This window comes from Xiphophorus couchianus, chromosome 16, assembly GCF_001444195.1.
Source record: "Xiphophorus couchianus chromosome 16, X_couchianus-1.0, whole genome shotgun sequence".
Lineage (NCBI taxonomy): Eukaryota > Metazoa > Chordata > Actinopteri > Cyprinodontiformes > Poeciliidae > Xiphophorus > Xiphophorus couchianus.
The window spans coordinates 9,131,735-9,150,760 of record NC_040243.1 but is presented as its reverse complement, the minus strand read 5'-3'; the positions used below and the strand labels follow the sequence as shown (position 1 = coordinate 9,150,760).

The following is a 19,026-nucleotide window of genomic DNA, read 5'->3' as shown; positions in this document are numbered from 1 at the left end:
CTTAGGAGATTATTTCCTAAATAACCCCAAAGAGCACTAAGCACAGAAATAACTAACAGAGGTTTTATGTGAAAGAATATCTTTGATTTTACTAATAAAAATATTAAAATGATCATTTGTGGTTTCTGCAGGAATAAAAGTTTAGTTTTGATTTCCATTTCTTCTCCTCGGACTGGACTTTCTCCTGCGGTTCCGGTTCTGTATATATTTGTAATATATACAGATATATAAATTTTTAATAGAAAATTTAAACATTTTCTATTAAAACCTAACCTACAGGTTTCCAAATCTGGTCTAATATCTGTTAAGGCACTAAGACTTGGCAAGCGGCCCAGTAGCACAGCCTCCTGGGATTGATTCAGCCAATGTTCCCACCCAGGAATTCTGGATGTCTGACGGGAAACAGGCCGAACTCTCCCAAGGCCACTATAAGTCAGTCTCTGCCTTCACCCCAAAACTTCCCCCACGCCCCCAAAAAAAGCCTCCAGGGGGCTTTATGCTGTGCTTCTCTCAGACAAACTATCTCAAAAACAGACAGTTTTCTTCGCCACACCCCACTTCATCATCCCCGCTCTCTGCCCAGTTTCCCATCATTGCCCAGTCTTGCTTTAGCCTTTAAGCTACTGAATAATTTTATTAGGTAAGAAAGCCGTGATTAATGCCCACGCAGCATTTGCACGCACGATTCCAGGCTTTCAAGTTGAAGCTAGCGCTCCTCTGACCTTGTCAGAGCATGTTTGGATTTAATACTGCATTTTAAATACTTTGCAGATCTAGGCACAACAACAGAACATCTCTGGGCCTGCAGAGAGGCCCCAGCTGCCTCTGAATTTCTTCAAAGCCTGAAATGAAACTCGAGCACGTAGAATTTGTTTCAGTATGTCATTTATTTTATAAAACTGGAATGCTTTTAACAAAAGGTTTATGTACCTCCATTAGTGTTTAGGATTGTACCAATTTAACACAGGCAGCGTGCTACAGAACACACAAAGCTATTGCACACAAGACATTTCATACCACACAGAAAATCTTACATACTGTACAAAGATACAACATAATTACACATTGTTATTTATAATATTTATCATACAAAAACATTGACATACACTGAAATCATACAGATTAAAACACTGTTCCATCCAAAAGGGGTAAAAAGGGGGAATTTAAACATCACTGAAGCTGCCAAAGTGCTTTTCATCATTTCTACTTGGCTGTATAAATGCAAATGTTACTCTTAAAAAAAAAAACTAACGGAGAGGAAAAATTTTCAATGTCTGTCTACAGGAAGGTTAGTGTAACCCTGAACAACAGGAAACGGACAGTTGAAAACAGGACTTCCTAGATCTGGAGGAAGTTTTATGTTTTATGTCAGAGAATGAAGAAGCATTTCTCCCAGGAGGACAGATCCCTCCTGTGCGTTTGAAACCGGATCTTCTCCCATCATACAGACGCGGTGAGAAGTCGGATGGGGTCTTTGGAAAGACGAGTGGTGTTTACGCTTTTAGTTGCACAAAGCATATGGCCAGCAAAATAAACCGGGATGTTCACAATTAATTTCTTGTTCTTGGTGCAAGAAGAGTTCACAGTGAGGGTGACCTACCCTGTTCATCCCACTCTCTGCTAATCAGTGACTTGGCATTTCAAAATCCTGATCAATAATACTGTCTAGAACGGAGCGCGCGCTCCGACACTTCATTCATACATTCAGCCTTTTTTCTCTCAGAGGAAAGCACAAGCAGAAGATGGCACACTGCTGCTACATGGCTATAACACTGTCAGGGCAAAAATCAGTCTGAGAGCCATTAACAAGTGAAATTCATCAGCGCCAAATAACCTAATGTGCTTTCTGGTTTGGCCTTCCTCAGTGGAAACAATTAGGATTTAGAAGACAACTGCAAAAAGCAAGAGAGACACAGTTTACGAGGGAACATGGGAGAAGAGGTGTTAGTGGTGGAAGCTGGAGTATATAACAAAAACTTACAAATGCCTTACAATTTCATCATGCACTAAATAAAGCAGATTATGTACTTTTGTTGTGGTTATTCAATTTGGTTAAGCAAGGTTATATAGGGAATATTTAGTTGTTTTTGCTAAAAAAATCACTCAGTGTGGTCTGGGTTAGGTGGAGTGCTCATTGTTGCAAATTTCTTCCTCTTTTATAGAAAACTGTGGTAGATTTCTACCTGTCTCTATCAAGATGAGTGAGGCAGTCGAAGGTTACACAGGTCCATCTGCATACTAACAGACAAAAGTGCAACTTTTGCAAGCTTTGCATTAACACAGCTCAATCTAGCTAGGATTTTCTGCATGTTCTGTTGCTAATTTTGGTTTTTGACACACATTTGCAAGTTTAAAGACAAAAAAAAAATAAAAATGAAAATGGTTTGCTCCATATCCACTGATAAATGTACCTAGCTACAAAGCTTTTTTCACATTTCTCAACTTTTTTTTTCATATATTGAATTGGTAGCCTCTAATAATGTTTTAACACCTGTTTCACAGCTGAACATTGAACAAGTCACACAGTTTTATGTGAAAAGCACTCTGCGTCATGTAATGTGTCCCAACAGACAGCTGGATCCCAAACGGTCCAGAAGTCTAGTCCCAGCACATGCTGGCTTCTCTGCTAACATCTGCCCACCTCATCATCACATCTCTCTGTTTCGTGCACACACAAAGCCCTTAAGTCAGACACAGGTAGTACACGTTTGCATGATGGGTGTGGTCTGGTGTTCGAATTTGTTGGTGCAATGTTCCAGAGAGCTGGAGCTCTTCAGCTGGACCAGGCAGCGTTCGGACGGCCGGCCGCTCTGCAGCACACCCCAGCAGCACAGCACACGCAGGAACTCCCTCCTCATGTCTTTGCTGCGCAGCACGTAGATCAATGGATTAAGCGCAGAGTTCAGAATGGCGAATCCAAAAACCATTTCTGCATCTTTGAGCACAGGGCAGTCCTGGATGTTGCAGAACGAATCCAGGAGCAGCACGGTAAAAACTGGCAGCCAGCACATGATGAAGACACCCAGCACAATTGTGACTGTTTTCAAAAGCGAATATGCTTGGGAATTAGTTGCTTCCTGGTGGCTGGACCGAACGATCAAATAGATCTTCACATAAAGGATGACAATGGAGAGCAGTATGAGGGTAAGAATGGAGACAACAAATAGTATGTATCTCTTAGAATAGAGCGGCAGCACAACTGAGCATTCAGAGAGGTTGTTGATGCAGTTCCATCCCAAGATGGGAAGCCCTCCGAGCAGAATCGAGGTGACCCAACAGGTTCCTATCAACAGAAACATGCGACACGTTTTGGATGAGCCGTACACTTTGACTTTGGTGATCGCAATAAAGCGCTCTATAGCTATCGCCAACAAGCTGAAGACAGAAGCAGCCAGGGCGATGAAGGCTGTGCCTTCTCTGATGAACCACTGCACAGGGTAGAGTTGTAAGGTCATTGACCCTGATAGGAATATATTGGCTATGTAGGCAGAGCCAGCCAGCAAGTCAGAGAACGCCAGGTTGCCAATGAAGAAGAACATGGCTGAGTGGAACTTCTTGTTGCGGAAGACAGAAAGTAAGACCAAAAGATTCTCGAGGATGATGATGATGCAGAGGACCACGAGGACAACTTTGAAGTCCGGGAGCTGTTTTTTTTTATCATATTCTTCCTTTGTTTTATTCACGGTCCAGTTCTTAGCACAGGCATAGTAGTATATTATTAGATCCTTTTCATAGTACTGCTGGTACTTGCTCAACATGGTGACACTGTGGCAGAACCCAGTGGCTTTGCAGCAAAGATTCATTCAAACTGTGGAGTTGAGCAGAGTCTCAAGGGAATCAATTACTGCCTTTTTGAAAAGGACAGTAAAACAGCTGTGCGAGGGAGGAGAGTGGGGCTGCTTGTCCTACAGTCACGTCTCAGGAGCCGTATGTGGGTCACCTGTAGATGCACAGAAAGAGAGAAGGCAGGAGTTAGTGTCAATGGAAATAAAAACAGTTATAAAAACAAACACAGAGTAAGCAAACAGAAAGTTAAAGTTTAATGTAATAGTATCCAGGTAACGTGTAGATTATTTTGAACTGTGAAAAATTGATGTTGAAAGACTAAGACCAAAGTCAAACATTTTCTAGCAAACAACGACGAGGTCTACAATAAAAAAAGTTTGCATTTTATCTTCCCAGACGATCAAAAAAGACACAGTGCACGTTGCACACGGAAACTCTGCTCACACTTTGCATGCCGTCAAAGCAATATACTCCCAAGGTAAATTCAAATCCTCTCCAACGGAATAAGTTATTTACTTTGACTTTTAACGGTGAACCTGCACAAGCAGACGTCATTCTCCAGGTGAAAGAATCCTCTGTGAACGCTGAGACAAAGGGCCGCTCTCGCAGTCTGAAGGGGACATTCCTCTGACCCTGTCCGAGCACTCGACTGTCAACACACCGCATTGTTGTGCGGAGTGAGCCATTCCACTCCAGTGAGCTACCTCTTGAAACTTCAGCATAGCATGTGGATCAGCTCGCACTCCTCGTCCTGACCTGCCCAACCACCCACCTCCCCATCCACCTCCAGCCAGCTGAGAAAAGCCAGCAACAAATCAAACAGATACCTGTCAGGAAGAAGCGGGGGCTTCTCCGACTTCCACAGAAAAAGCTTGTTAAGACTTGAATGTGTTTTGCAGTATTACTTTCACTTTTGCATATTACTGGTGCAAAAGAAAAAAAGAAAAAAAAATAGCTCGGGGCACTATTATGCCATGTTAAATTGTTTTAACATGGCATAATAGTGCCAGGTGCAAATGAAGCACCTGTGTAAATCAATTTAACTTAATCTGAGTTGAATTATGCTTCTGAAGACAAAAAGACCTCTCCAACCACTGTCATGGTTTCCCATTAGTCTTTTATAGGAGCAGCTTCCTCAAAATGTAAGAAAATAAAAAAATTAAACAGATGGACGCTTCACGACTGAGCACAAAGAGGAATTGGAGGCTCTGGAAATCTAATTAGAGGTGAAGCTGGTCTCTTAAACCTGTCAAAAGTAACACGATCCCTCTACAGACCAGCTCTCAGGGTAATTTAAGACTGATGATTCCTTCCACTGCCTGCTTTTGTTCTCCTGGACGGCTGCAGCTATTTTTTTTTTCTAAATAAATGGATGGAAACTACGCCTGGACCGCCTCACTCTTCTGCTGGGCTTAGAGTCAGAACCTGGGAGGGTGGGAGATAAAGACAGAACGGGACAAAGGCAGACGGGGATCAGGCATGTGGAACGGCATCTGGACACAAAGGCAAGAATCTGAGACGCCGCTGTGACGTACACATGCGCAGAGAAAAACCAACTCAGTGCAAACCTGTACAAAAGTAGAAAAATATTCTTCCCCACACAAAGTTAATAGTGACACCCTGATATTACTTAGGTGAAATATTCCCCTGCTTACAGGTAGGCTAAGCAAACAGCTGCTTCTGGCTGCCAGCTAGAACTAGAACAGTACTTCCTCAAGAAAGAACAACGAACAATAGGCGCCTTCAGCGTGTACAGCAGCAGCCTTCTGTCTTCATAACGGAGCAGCACACATACATTTGGCTGCCGACACTGTATCATAACAGGAATATATTAGAGGTTGAGCACTCTGTTATCGAACTGCCATCTCAGGAGGCCTGTCTTCTCCTCATCCTTTTTAGCTCCATTTATAGACATAAATGCAAGACTTGAGCTTAGGCACATGTGCCTACTGCAGCAGGGTAATTACATTAGGTTGCATTATTGGAGGATAATGATTTTATTCATGCTGCATCTCCACAGATCTCTGTCTGCTAAGAAAGCCACAGGGTGTTCTTTGTTTCCTCTTGGTCTGGTTTTTGCAGGACAAGCTGTGTCTCTCCATCTGCTGTGTGTGGACAACTCAAGGTCCTCTTGTCACTGTGGAGTCTTTGCTGTCTTTCAGTAAGGGATTTGGCTGCAGGTAGAGAAACCTGACAGGCTGGTTTGCGTACAGCACTGTTTTGTATTTGACCCAGCCCTTCTACCTGCCATGTGCCATATGAAGGATTTCCCTTGGTGATTGGTCAACCACACTACAGACTCCCTGCAATGTAAACCAACCCCCATCCACGCCCCACTCCTTCCCATAAGCCTTTGTTAAAATTGTACCCCACGTTCGACTCAGACACCAGCGTCACACTTCCAGACAAAACTTGTCAAAACTCCTTTCATGCTGTTCCTGACAAGCAGAGAACAGAAAGAACTTAAAGAAAATTAGCTTTAGTGGTTCAGCGAAGCAGTCCAAGTAAGACAAGAGTTGTTTTTTTCAGTCACAAAGACGCTTTTACTTTTTTGTCCCACACTTTCAGATTTTCAGATACATTTCAGTAGCATACAGATATTAGCTGAGAAAGTAATACAAGCAGTTTTCAAAGTGTGATTTAATTTAATCATAGAAAAAAAAAGCTATCCGAACCAACATATGTGACAGAAATCACTGTCCTCTTATCCTAACAACTGGGTGTGCCAGCCTTGGCAGCAGCAACTGCCATCTGACAATTGCAATTATTGCCAATAAGTCTTAGAAATGAAGAACTTTGGCCCCCTCTTCTTGCAGCACTGTCTTAAGCAAACTTAACGGTCCTCAAGCACAAACAAAAGGTGTAATATCATGCCACTGAACCTCACTGGGATTAAACACATTTGTCATTTTGTGTGTTTCTTAGCTATTCGGAGGTGGACTTAATTGTGTGCCTTGGTTGACTGATCTGCAGCAAAACCTAAGTGTGTTTTGGGCCAAAGAACATAGACAGACATTCTCCTTCAGGATTTTTCTGAAAGTGAGCAGTATTCATTGATCCAGTTAAATCAGCAAAGTAATCCCCAGATTACCATCATCATGTTTAACTCTTGGTCTGATGTTCGTTTATCAGTTTCTGCTTGATATAATGGGATGCACACCTTCCACTCTTTTCTTTTGTTGCAATCAACAGAACATCTTCCAGAAAGACCTGGAGATGACCAAGATGTATGTTAAAAAGTGTGAGATGTGTTAGTTTTGTTTGCTTTGTAAATCTCACAGATAAAATTTTTGCCAAGTCTCTTCTTTATTGTTGAATCATAAATATCTAGCTTAACCGGGGCTTTGAGAACTTCTGCATGAGTTGGCTTTTGGATGTTGACAGGCTGGCGACTTCTAGGAAGGCTCCACATTTTCTCCACATTTGCAGATGATACTTTTTAAAGATATTTTACCCTACTTTGTGTCACCAGACAAGTTTTATTTAAGTGATCCTTTAAGTCAAAAGGTCAAGCAGCAATTAGCCCTGGGTGTGACTAGTGAAGCTGGACTTTTGTGCTTCATGACAGTTTATTCATGATTAAACATGAGGTGCCAAAGGGGGTTTCTTATTCACACCGGGTCAGAGTTGTTTGTTTGCATTGCCTTTTTCATCTACTCATATTATAAATATGCAAATAAATATTTACTCATGGAGTCATTGAATGCTATCAGAATTCAATTAGGTGATCCTAAATATGTAAGTGACAAAATAAATAAAAGTTTTACTTAGCAGTCTATATAATTAAACTGTATATTGCAACACTAGTGTTACACTTTAGAGATGCAAAGTATGAAGAGGTAGGACGTACAAGTTTATAGTAGTACAGGGATTTTAAGTCCAACATTATTTATGTAAAAAGCAGAGCATCACTGGTGTGTCCTGCATTGTAATACAGCTGAAGATATCGTTGGGCTACAAAATTCAAAATCCTGCCTGAATTTAACAGCAAGGCCCACAGAAGTTTTGTAGGAGATAAGAAAAAGAAACATCCTGAGAGCAAAGATTTAAATCAAGTGACAAAAGTAAAAGGAAGTCAAAGGACAGGATATCCTTTTCAAAAACACAAAAACATAAAGTCAAGACTACATTTCACATGTGAGAAAAGATTCAAGAGATGCGCGTGTGCACATTCTCATGAACTCAGGCCATCGAATGGTTTGTGTTGTCGCAGCTCTCCCCACATTTCAACACCACATATCATAGCTGCGCTTGGCTGGATTTCGCACATAAGGTAAATTAAAAAAAAAAAAAAAACATGCTAAAGATGAAGCAAAAGGTTTGCGCTTGAAAGCTGACTCTTGCTGCCTGATAATCCTATCAGGAGACAGGCCTCCCTCCATCAACATGGGACTGAAGACTGCATAAAAGCCCTCTGGTGCTTTCCAGAAACACCCGATAAGCCCCAATTAGCAGACTGCCAGCTTTCTAAAATACGAAGCAACACCACATCATTACATCGCCTGCAAGCCGTGGCGCCGCACTTCAACCTCACTCCACTTTCTCCTGGTGTAAAAGCTCTTGGATCAATTAGGCTCCTCACCTTCAAAACGGCATTCCCATCTCACGATCTGCAGCAACCGTCTTAGATAAGACACAAAAAGCTGAAATTTAGACAGTTTGTATTTGCATCTTATCTTGTTTGCATTCAAATGTTTTCACGGGTTGTTTAGTCAGATGAGTCACAAATGCCAGTGCTGCAGTTCAGCAGTTTGTGGTCTGAAACGTAAACGTAACGTATCTTGTCCCATCTGCCCTTCATCCTCCCTGCATACAAGCCACTGTAGTAATAACAAACACAACCAATCCAGCTTCTGGTGCTTCTGTAAAGGATGTGTGTTTAGACTTTAAAAGGAATGGGGTTTTTTTATGCTAGGATTATTATAAAAGGATATTAATTGCGGTTGGAGCCTATTTAGCTTCAGTGGTTTAATGACTTCCTTTGCTAAGAGATATCTGCTTGACAGACACTTAATGAACCTTTTGTTTAATAAACAGATATTAAATAATCCACAATGATCGCAGAGAACCATACTACTACTACTACAACTACTGCGATCAGTTTTTTCCTTCTCAGTTTCACAGCTTTTAATAAAAAGGTTCATCTTATCTGTAAAAGAACACAGGTAAGATTGCTTATTCTTGTGCAAGTACAAGAATAAGTTACCTACATCTTTCTTCTTCCTTCACTTTTTTATTTACTACATTCTTCTACTGAGCCTTAGACCTTTTAGTGTTTCTTTGACATGGTTTAATAAATTACAACCAAGAATTAAACCAAATATGTACAATTTAATCCAGATATTTGCATATTCTGGATAAAAAGACACAAAACATTTTTCCCTTAATGTCTGACATTGACTCCTGTTTTAGATGTTTAGCTCAAATTTGCTAAAAGTGCCAAAATGATACAACTTGGGTAATACATACTGTTTTTTTTTTTTTTTTTTTTTTTTTTTTTATAAAAGCACCTATGCAAAATATTGCTGCCACCTTACTTTACAGTTGAGATGAAAGTACTCAGGATTACACACGTCTCTCTTTTCACTCCAAATGTATTGCTGATCATTATACTCAAACAGTTTCATTTAAGCTATCACACAAAAGGACGGGTCCCAAAGATAAACATCTTTTACCCTATGTGAATTTGTGAACTTCACTCTTTTTCTGACGCCTTTGGACTAACGGTCTCTTCCTCTCTGAGTGGCCATTCAGCTTAAAGAACTCGTTTCACTGTGGATACTGACACTGTATCACTAGCTTCAGCCAATACCTTCACAAGATCTTTTGCTTTTCTTCTGGCGTTGAGATGCACATTTTACACCAAAACGTTTTTAAAACAGAGAACAGGTCTCTTTTCCTGAGTGATACACAGACCGGACCGAGACCAAACCTATGGTCCGGTTGTTTGGTCCGCACCAGATTTTGCTTGAGTGTGATCTCAAATGCACAAAAGGTCCAGATTAATGGGAGTAATTAACTCTGGTTTGTTTAAAGCGAACCGAATGTTATGCTTAAAAGCAAACATAATTGCTTAAATAAATGACCGAGGCTCTTTTATTGTTTTACTTAAGCACCAAGCAGAGAAGCAGAAATGCACCTGTTTCTATCGCTATGTTGAATTTCCTTTACATTTTTCCATGACGACATATAAGGAAACAGGTGTGACTTAATTTAAGTTAAATGTTGCGAATTAACCTCTCAGAAGATAAAAAAAACTCCCCAGCTTTTTCGTTATTTTAAAAAAGCATCATAGTCTTAGCATATGTAAATTCATAAATGTGAAAAGTGATAAAACAAAATCACATTATTCTGGCGTCTATAAATACAGAAATTCTGCCAACCTGAGAAAGGCAGTAAAAAGATTTGATTTTATTCAATGTATGCAAATACCTGACTTTCATTTTAAATTTCAGGGCACACAGAGTGAGGCAGGAAAAGTCTCCCGAAAGGAAAATTCAATGTAAAATGTACACTAGTCACAAAGTTACCCCAGTCAAGTGTTGACATGTCTATCTCTCTCTCTCACACACACAAGAAGGAAACACAGCTATTCCCACCACAAAGTTTCACCACAACTCCCACAACGTTTCAGAAGAAGTTCCTTATGTGATACGTGCATGCGTGATTTGTCTCTGCCCACACTTCTGATTCACAAACGGTGTCATGATGATGTTTGCATTCCCATCTCCACCTCAGAGAGGTCAGCCCTCCTGTGCGGCGCTCAGAAGACCCCCAGAGGCAGGCTTTTGTATTTCTATCGAGCTGAACTATGGAGTTATAATGTGCAACCAGAAAACACAGTGGCCATATACGATGCCTGCAGCAACTCTCTGCTGTGTTATCAATCACTGGACCCCAAGCCTCCATCTGTGTGCGACAACTTTTTTACATAAGCACAGTCAAACTATTGATTGTTCACCAGAATTTATTCATTTTTCCAGCCTGCCTCCAACTGCTGTTGGGAGGAGGTGGATTTGGGTCGCTGCTGCCGTGACATGACTGAACTTTAATCTGGCACTTCAAATGACTCTGGCGCCACACAGCTGGGGGAATATGTCACTTATAAAATCAGCAAAAGCAAGCAGTAGAGTCAGAATCTATAAGTTTCTTTGTTTTGGTGTTACACTGCAGTACAGCTGTAGCAAAACAGGAATGATCATCATGCACCTCTGTTGTTGCATTAAAGTCAAGCAGAAGTTATCACTAGAGTAGAGTAAATGTCGCCTTACCCACAGTAGAAATGCCTTCAAGTCCTAGGTGCAAAACTATTGCAACATGTTTGTATCTCTAGATGTCATCAAAAGAAGGGTTGAAAGCTTTTGTCAGCAGCAGAGCTCTGAGTGTGACCTCTGGTCCACTCATCTGGACACCTTCTCAGCGTTTACCGATCTACTTCAGAAGTCGAGACAGTAAGATCTGGAAAGACAGAGACAGGGAGTCTCACACATTTTAGCAGTGATTTCCTGTGCAATGCATGTACGCAAAAGAAGCAAGAGGATAAGAGGGTAGGAAGTAATTTTTTTTAAAGGTCACAAGAGACAAGCCAAAAGTGAAGGAGAAGTGTAATATAGAAGAAGGCTCTGCGTGTTCAAAGGAGTAAAATATGAGATGGGTTTTTGCAACATCTCACCATTTTGTCTTTACAGAGAAACCTCAATTCAGAGAGCAGCTAATTCACAACATACACACACAACAAAGAGAAGGCTGTCCCTCACCAGACAAGTCCACACCTAAAACACATCCCTATTTTTAAATAGAGAAGTATGCTTTTCAAAACTGTATCAATATCATAGCTGCATTAGGGCTTTTTGGACAAGAGTGAAGCTCTTCCTCTTTTTGTGTGAAATTTAACTGTTCCCTGTTGTGTATTTTAACTTTTGTTTGTGCCAAATGTTTAATTTTAGCCACACACGCCTTGCCTTCCTCTCTCTGTTATTGTCCTCTCCCATGTACATTCAAGCTTCACAAACGCAGCATATAATCTACAAGACATTGGGGCAGTGTGTGTCCCCAATACGTGGGGTTTCATCATATAATTAGGGATTACCCTTTCGCACGTCAAACTCTTGACAGTTTGAGCACAACTGCTTCTGAGGCATTCAATCTGTCAGTCTGGAGTAAAAACATCTATATATATTATTGCTTTTTTTTTTTTATTCTCACTTTCACTTGTTTATTTATTTTTTTTCTGTTGCTCTACGTGCAATGCTATCCCTCCTGATTGGCAATGCTTTACTTATTGCAACTTGCGACAGCGAGAGGACATAAAAACAAAGAGCTGTGTAAAGAAGGGCATCATATAGCCTCAGGAACCATAACCCCTCCTTTCCTAGTCTGTTCACTCTTCCCAGATGGGGAATTAGTACCGTCACCCTTAGACCATTTCTGTCAACTTCAGGCTGCTCTCCAAATCATTCATGTTCTTAAATTGCTCTCATTTGCATATTTCTACTTAATGCTGAACCCTGATTTCCAAAGCCACATCATCTCTAGCCCAACACCCCCTCTTTGCTGCGTAAATTTTGAACTTGCCTCAGAGATCAAAAGACGGGGGCCACAGAGAAGTGATTAAATGCACATTAAGACAGATTTATTTAGCACACATTTGAAAGAGACATGTTCTTAAAGCCCTTTTATAGAAGTCGTCATTACAGCCCTCACTGGGCCGTCAGTTCTCAGTTCAGGAGCTTTGCATCATGAAACAATATTTTCCGACCCTACTCAAATGTGCATGTGCGGTACGTTCAGAAAAACGGTGATATTGTTGTTCACTTGTGCATTTCCTTTACAGACAGGATGTGATCTCAGGTGTTTAGCTGTCCTGGGGTTTTCACCACATGCCTTAGTTAGCTACGCAGAATTTTTGTTTGCATCTGGGACATAGGTAAACCTTACATAAGAAGTGCTGATGCGAGTTAGTTAGTGTTGCGTGTTTGAAAGGGGGCTAGTGTTAACCACACTCTAAATGTTGGGACTCCAGTGTGTCAGACGTGCAAAAGATGAGTTCGCATCTACTTTGCACAGTTCCTTTATGGGCAGATCGGTTGCAGACAAAGATGGTAGGTCAGAAGTACGTGAAGCTCAGCGGCATGTGTGGGGACTGAATCGTGCTTGATCTGAGCTTCACTCACCCTGAACCTCTCACACCTTTCAGTATTATTCTCTTTATATTTGGATCTCTCCTAATGAAAGGTTTTCAAGTTCCTTGGGCGTCTTTTGTTTCGGCTCTCTGCTCATTTTCTACTGTGTAGATAGACCTTGAGCTCCACCCATTCTCAAGTTCTCTTGCTCTGTTGGGAAAGCTGTAAGAGGCCTGATTATTTGTTGCATTGCGAGCTATGACAACATACATTGAAGAGTGTGTATTTTGCAAGTCCTTAGGGTTGTTCATTAAACTGATTTTGCACTGATTAACAGGCCTGTAAACAACCCAGGAATAGAAAAACATCATAAATAATATTGGAGTGCAATCTGATGGAAAATTATACAATTCCACAAAGGCTAGCACAAGAAGTCACAGTGCATCCCTGAATGCATTTACTTCAAGGCCAACAGAATTAATCTTACTTGATGGAGCCCTCAGTCTTTCCTTTTCATTGGCTGTTATATGAAACACATTTTTAGCCTCCTCTGGCAAACACAGATCCATTAAACAAAATCCTGTTTTAGTGGAAAAAAAACACAGTTGCCTGGAGAAGGAACATTGTAATGTCCACACACTCTACAGTTGTTACCCAGAACTTTAGGGTTTGTTTTCTGTTTTCTTTATAGAAGGGAATTCATTTACCTAACCAAAGAAAACTGGTTCTGTAAAAATTAGGTATACAGAATATACCCAAAAAATAAGAATCAAGTGACCTGTCAATAAAGTTTTTGCAAGTATTATTTTGTTAACTTTTGGCTTGTTGCGGGATTTTTAGCAACCTGGGTAAAGGACAGGTTTTTACAAACAAAATATGTGACAACTTAGGTTCCTTCTTGTTAGCAAAAAGGCTGCACTTTGGTTTTATATCACAATTTGGATAATTTCCAGTACGTTTGAATAAAGAAAAAAAAAATCTACATAATTGTTTGCGATGCAAACCTTCTGTACAAATACTATTACACTCCTAGTACACAAGTAAAGAAAATCCTCCATAGTTTGAAAGTTTGTTGCTCATTTCAACATTCCTGCTGTTTGTGTCTGAGCTGAGCAAATATTTCATCCACATTTTAGATCTATAAATAAGTTATAGCCTTTTTTCCTATGGCTGCTTGACCCTTTTGAGGGAAAATGAAAGTACAGCAATGCAAGAAGGCAAAAATGCAAAAAAATAAATCAAGCATTGACAATAACAACAGGAGGTCAATGGTGGCTCAAGGTGGGCCCCAGATTAATTTCTACATAGAGCCTCTCGCAACCTTAAATTTGCTTAATATATATGGTGTAGCTTTTCTAAGAAAGTCAAAGGCAATTCCCTTACTCTAAACTGCCAGACATGGTTCATTTAAAGTGGAAGTGGTTGAGCCATTGTCAGTTACACAAACTGGCTGCATTTCCACTGAAGTTGTCTTTTCTAAGAGAACTGTCTGGCCTCTTGTTTTGACCCTCTTTGTGGGTGGCTGTTGGCAAATCTCCTTCCAAAGACCCAAGGCTTTACTCATAACAGCTATAACCAAAAAGACATGTCATTACTTTAGCGCAATTTTGCAGTCTGTTAGTTATTAGAAAATTTAATGACCAGAGAAGCTTACGGGGGATGAGAGACAACACAAAATCTTAAGTTCCAGATAAAGTAAACGGATTTAGCAGACTGAGTAGCTGTAGAGAAAGACTGAACATCCGAGAAGATTGTTTCCAACATATTTTGGGGTCTCTGGAGGGTGGGATTTTGGAGTAATCCTGTTGAGTTCTGCAGCTGTACAAACAAGTTGACTGCACAACAAATACATCCAACGGCGAAACAAAGATGTTAGAAGGAACAACATCATCTAAATGCGTACCTGGTCCGCAAAACATCACTAAAGAGTGAACTCCGAGAATGACCAAAAAAAAAAAAAAAATCAAGAAACCACGACATGACCACGCTGATTATGCCTGCTGCCAGAGCAGATGAGTTGTTCCCATCTAAGTCATAAATCACAGCACAACCCAAACCGTGGTTGCAAAGTGCTACTGATCCCATCCAAAGCCACATCACAAACCAGAAACCCTGCTTTCAGTGTACATGTCATTGTCCCTGCTGGAGGTATAATGTTCTTGTGTGCATCTAACTCTTGAGCAATGTCCCACAAGGAGAACTGCTACTCAGATCAGCCCATTTCTGTCCTTTTGTCCAACTGGCAGGTTTTTGGGATTGAGGCTCGATCCAAGTCTGAAATGTGAGGAGGAGGGAAGTGTTATCCACATGCAAGAAAGCAGTAGGAAATCCTGGCATGCTGCTACAAGCATCAGTGCCTGGCCATGGGGGGTCTTATGGTTTATCCAAGTGCTTTAAGTGGAAAAGGAATGTAACAGGACACTTTTACACTAACGAGTTCCTTTACTGGAAAAAGAATACCTTCATAGTAGCCAAAGGTCATCCTCCCCCATCAAATATCAGTTTATGTAACTGTTTATGTAATAATCAGTTCAACCTTTACATCCAAGAAAGTTTGTCTTAAAAAGGAAAGACAGATAAGGCCAGCGAGTGTCCATCTGTATTATTCTACCTCCAAAGAAGACTGAGCACCTCCTCCTCTCAGTTCTGTTTATGAAATGAGAAAAAAGAAAAAACAAAGTCAGGGCCATATTTATAGCCCTGATTGGGGGCACTCCTCACTGCTTGCTGTGAGTCAGAAGCTGCGTGTTGCTGTCAGCTGTGTGTTGTGACTTGCACTTCAGTAACTAGTGAACAGAAGGCGTTTTTTTTTTTTATGCCACACCCAAGGAAAGTGGTTTTCTTCTGAAGGGAGAACCAGTTAGAACTCTTAACACACAGAACCCAGATGGCCATCCAAAATCCCTATTAATATCACTGCTCAAACCTCTCAAATAGCTATGAACATGTGCATCGACTGCTGGTGTTTTCTGTGGTTTCTGTTCTGTCTGAATGCAGAGACTTTTGAAGTGGCTTGACACAGGTTTTATTTAATCAGGTAAAAAGAAAGGTCAGCTCTGGCACGTGGCTCCATGCAGTCGTCTTTCAGAGTCAAGGCTCATATGAGCCGACTCTATAAAATGGTGACAGAAGACAACAAAAGAAAAGTCAGGCTACCAAAAGAAAAGCTTTCTCGTTACTTCCTATAAATGGACCACTCCCAGGCCGGGGCTGAAATGTGAGCGTCCTTCAGGGATGGACGCCACCCACCCAAAATCCATCCTGCCTTCAACCCCCTTGTGAACTGGTTCAATTAAAAAAAAAATCCCACAATTCTAAGTTCCCACCACTCAAATACCATTAATTTATTTATCCATGCACTTCCAAATCTATTTATTGATTCAACTCATCTATTTGTCTTAATTTCTCATGCACCCCTTAGCTGTTCCCCCGAGAGAGCTCAAATTACAGCAGTCATCTTCTAGAGGAATACAGAGCCATGGAGCAGAGTGAGCTGGGCCAACAACACATAGATCCTGAACTCTGAGGTGATAACCTGCTGATGTGACTCAATAACCCAGCCCTGCAGAGCTCAAGTTGAGTGATTCATGTCTTCAACAGGCTGCCATGAGGTGAGAAGTTGTGGTCAAAGTCTTGAAGCTATTCACAGCACCTTCCAGAGACTGTCCAGGGATGGTGCGGGGCGAGTGTTGAAAAACCCGACAGCAGTCAGGTTTGGTGGGTTGGCGGGTGCTTTACTGGCCCAGTGAGCCATGTGATCGCATGACGCAATATTGACAGACATGTGGCCGCGTCCATTTGCCCTGTCTCCAGCCGATCATGTCCATAGGTGGTCATGCATGCCCGAAACAAAGACAGCAGCCCTCGCTCAGTTGCAGCATCATTCAGTCTGCTGACAGTCCTTTCAGCACTCTTATCCAAACTCTGCTGAAGGAGCTTCCTCTTCTCCCCTTATTCTTGATGTTATCACACTGATGCTTGCTTGAATTAAACAAGCTTTTCAGGGCCCCCGCCTGCTAGACTTGTTTTGCTTTTTTTGTCCCATTGCTGCAGCTGAGAGTTTAGACAGTGCGTTCACAAGCCCAGGCAGATTCAGGCAGCTTGTTAATGAGCTCCACGCAGTGCAGAGTGAACCAGGTCGAGCACAGGACTAGAGGTTGAAGGATGTGGGCTTTTTATCAGGACAATAAACACTAGTTCCTCTGCCTTATCATCTTATCACACCGTGACTTGAGGAATCTCCCAGGACGCCTTCTGGAGCGCTGACACCTAGGCATCCTTCATCGGCACATCGATCTTTAAAGGAAGACTTCAACTTGACCAAAAAGACAACTTTACATGATGAAATGTCTGCATAAAGAACTTGTGCAACGTTCATTTCTGCTGACAAACTGTGTCCTGTTAAGTCACTGCTTGCAAGAGTCTCTGAGCTGCAGCTCAAACCCCATGAGATTAACTCCTACAGACGGGGATAATGGGAGCTTTTGTCTTATTAATACATCCTTTCAATACAATGCTCTCTTTAGAGTGACGGATGAACAAGCCTGAACAGCATCGGAGTGTAGGGTCAGAGAGTGGAGGGCGGGAAGGAGGGGGCGCAGCAGGCTGCGCTACGGCTCCAAGGAGCTGTGAGTCTGCGAGGGCCCCTAAACAACTCCACAGCAAATGATGCAGAGTTGATATTTATCACTGCAAAGTGCTTTCACTGAAAAGCAGAACGTTTAACAAGCACAGCTGTCACGTGAGATCCACAGCAGGGTTTGGAGCTGAAGCGTCAAGAGGCGCCGCTTATTGTGGGCGATCATGCTGTCATGAGTTCGTCACTGGAACATTTCTAGAGTTCGTCGTAAATTCAGATGTTCGGTTGATAATTACACGCGTTTTGACTCACGGAAGCAATGCAAATCAGGGGAGAGTACACGGTGGATGGGGTTCCGAACATGAAACATTTCTGTGAACTGCGACGTCCCCAAGAATCGATTCGATTTATCACGTAGGATGCATACGGGAAGCGCGGAACCTTTTGTTCGCGTGTCCCAGCACATGCTTTCACAATAAACATATACATTTTTTAGAAGAGCGAATAACTTACCCCATGAGAAAGAGAGTATGGGGGACAAAAAACTGCGTCCAAATGTCCCCACACGTGTTCCAAAAAAAAATGTAAAGGAAACAACCTAAAAAAGTGAAAACGCTGCGCTGTTTTCCTCCGCTCTGGGGTCGGGAACCAACCGTGACAATCAAAACTTTAGTGGACGACTAGACGGAATGTCTTGTCTAGTCTGTGGTAACTAAATCCATACCGGTCTGTGTTGTACCACAGACGCAAAGTTCAGCCGACAGAGCGATGATTCCTAAAAAAAAAAAAAACGGGAACTGATGCGAGCCAGACGCATAACTCAGAGACCGAGATGAGGGGAAATAGTAAAAAAAAAAAATCACACTTTGTCTTTTGTCCTTCCTAATCCAGCAGTCCGTCTGATTGTCCTGCTGCTCGCTGGGAACAACAGCTCTACGGGGCTGAAGAGCTTCTGGGAGGCACACACACAATAGACTGCGCACTCGCACACCAACACACACCCACACGGTAGAGAAACGGTGTGGGGTGTGTGGAAACGTCATAAGCCGCGATTCACTGTTTGAGTAAAGTAACGGCGCAGTTTGGCGGATAGGAATTAATGTGGAAAATAAACCTATTTCTGGAGATTTTTTTGACCACTTTGTAGCATACTGAATGAAATCCAGATGTTCCACCTCCTCACTTCTTTTTTCTTCTCAAACTGTGGCACAAGTACAACTGCTGGTGCTGTACTGCAGAAAGAAAAAAGTTTCGATATGAATTAATTGTCTCCATTGTACTCATAATTGCTAGATGCAACTGAGAAAAAAATAATAATTTTACTGTCTCCGATCAAAAATGGACAATTTAATTTAAGGACTGTTTCACATATATTATATGTTCATTAAAATGTATTAGACCGGTTGCTCTTGTGAAGTACTTCCTCATGATATTTGTGGTGATCCGGCATAAACTGAAATGGAATTGATACATGTTGTCCAGTTAATTTGATCTCTGTTGTATTAGAAACTTCCTAAAAGAGAAGTGTAACGGTCTATA

General features: G+C 41.5%; 1 protein-coding gene across 4 annotated transcripts; it reads right to left on the bottom strand.

Annotated features, from left to right (window-relative positions):
* Nucleotides 1–868: 868 nt before the first annotated feature.
* Nucleotides 869–18,478, bottom strand: s1pr2 (sphingosine-1-phosphate receptor 2). Of its 4 annotated transcripts, XM_028042158.1 has the most exons (3): nt 18,001–18,478; nt 11,058–11,244; nt 869–3,940 (listed from the first exon to the last, which is right to left on the bottom strand). In XM_028042158.1, exon 3 carries the CDS (start codon nt 3,801–3,803, stop codon nt 2,688–2,690), a length of 1,116 nt encoding a protein of 371 aa, XP_027897959.1. In that variant the 5' UTR covers nt 3,804–3,940; nt 11,058–11,244; nt 18,001–18,478; the 3' UTR covers nt 869–2,687. The 4 variants fall into 4 exon arrangements, with proteins under 4 accessions (XP_027897959.1, XP_027897960.1, XP_027897962.1 ...); XM_028042159.1 differs by lacking the exon at nt 11,058–11,244; XM_028042161.1 differs by lacking the exons at nt 11,058–11,244; nt 18,001–18,478 and adding an exon at nt 4,303–11,002.
* Between the last annotated feature and the right edge of the window lie 548 nt (nt 18,479–19,026).

Bases quoted from the DNA above. Each gene is read 5' to 3' on its own strand.
- s1pr2 (XM_028042158.1), bottom strand. From the start codon at position 3,803: ATGAATCTTTGCTGCAAAGCCACTGGGTTCTGCCACAGTGTCACCATG.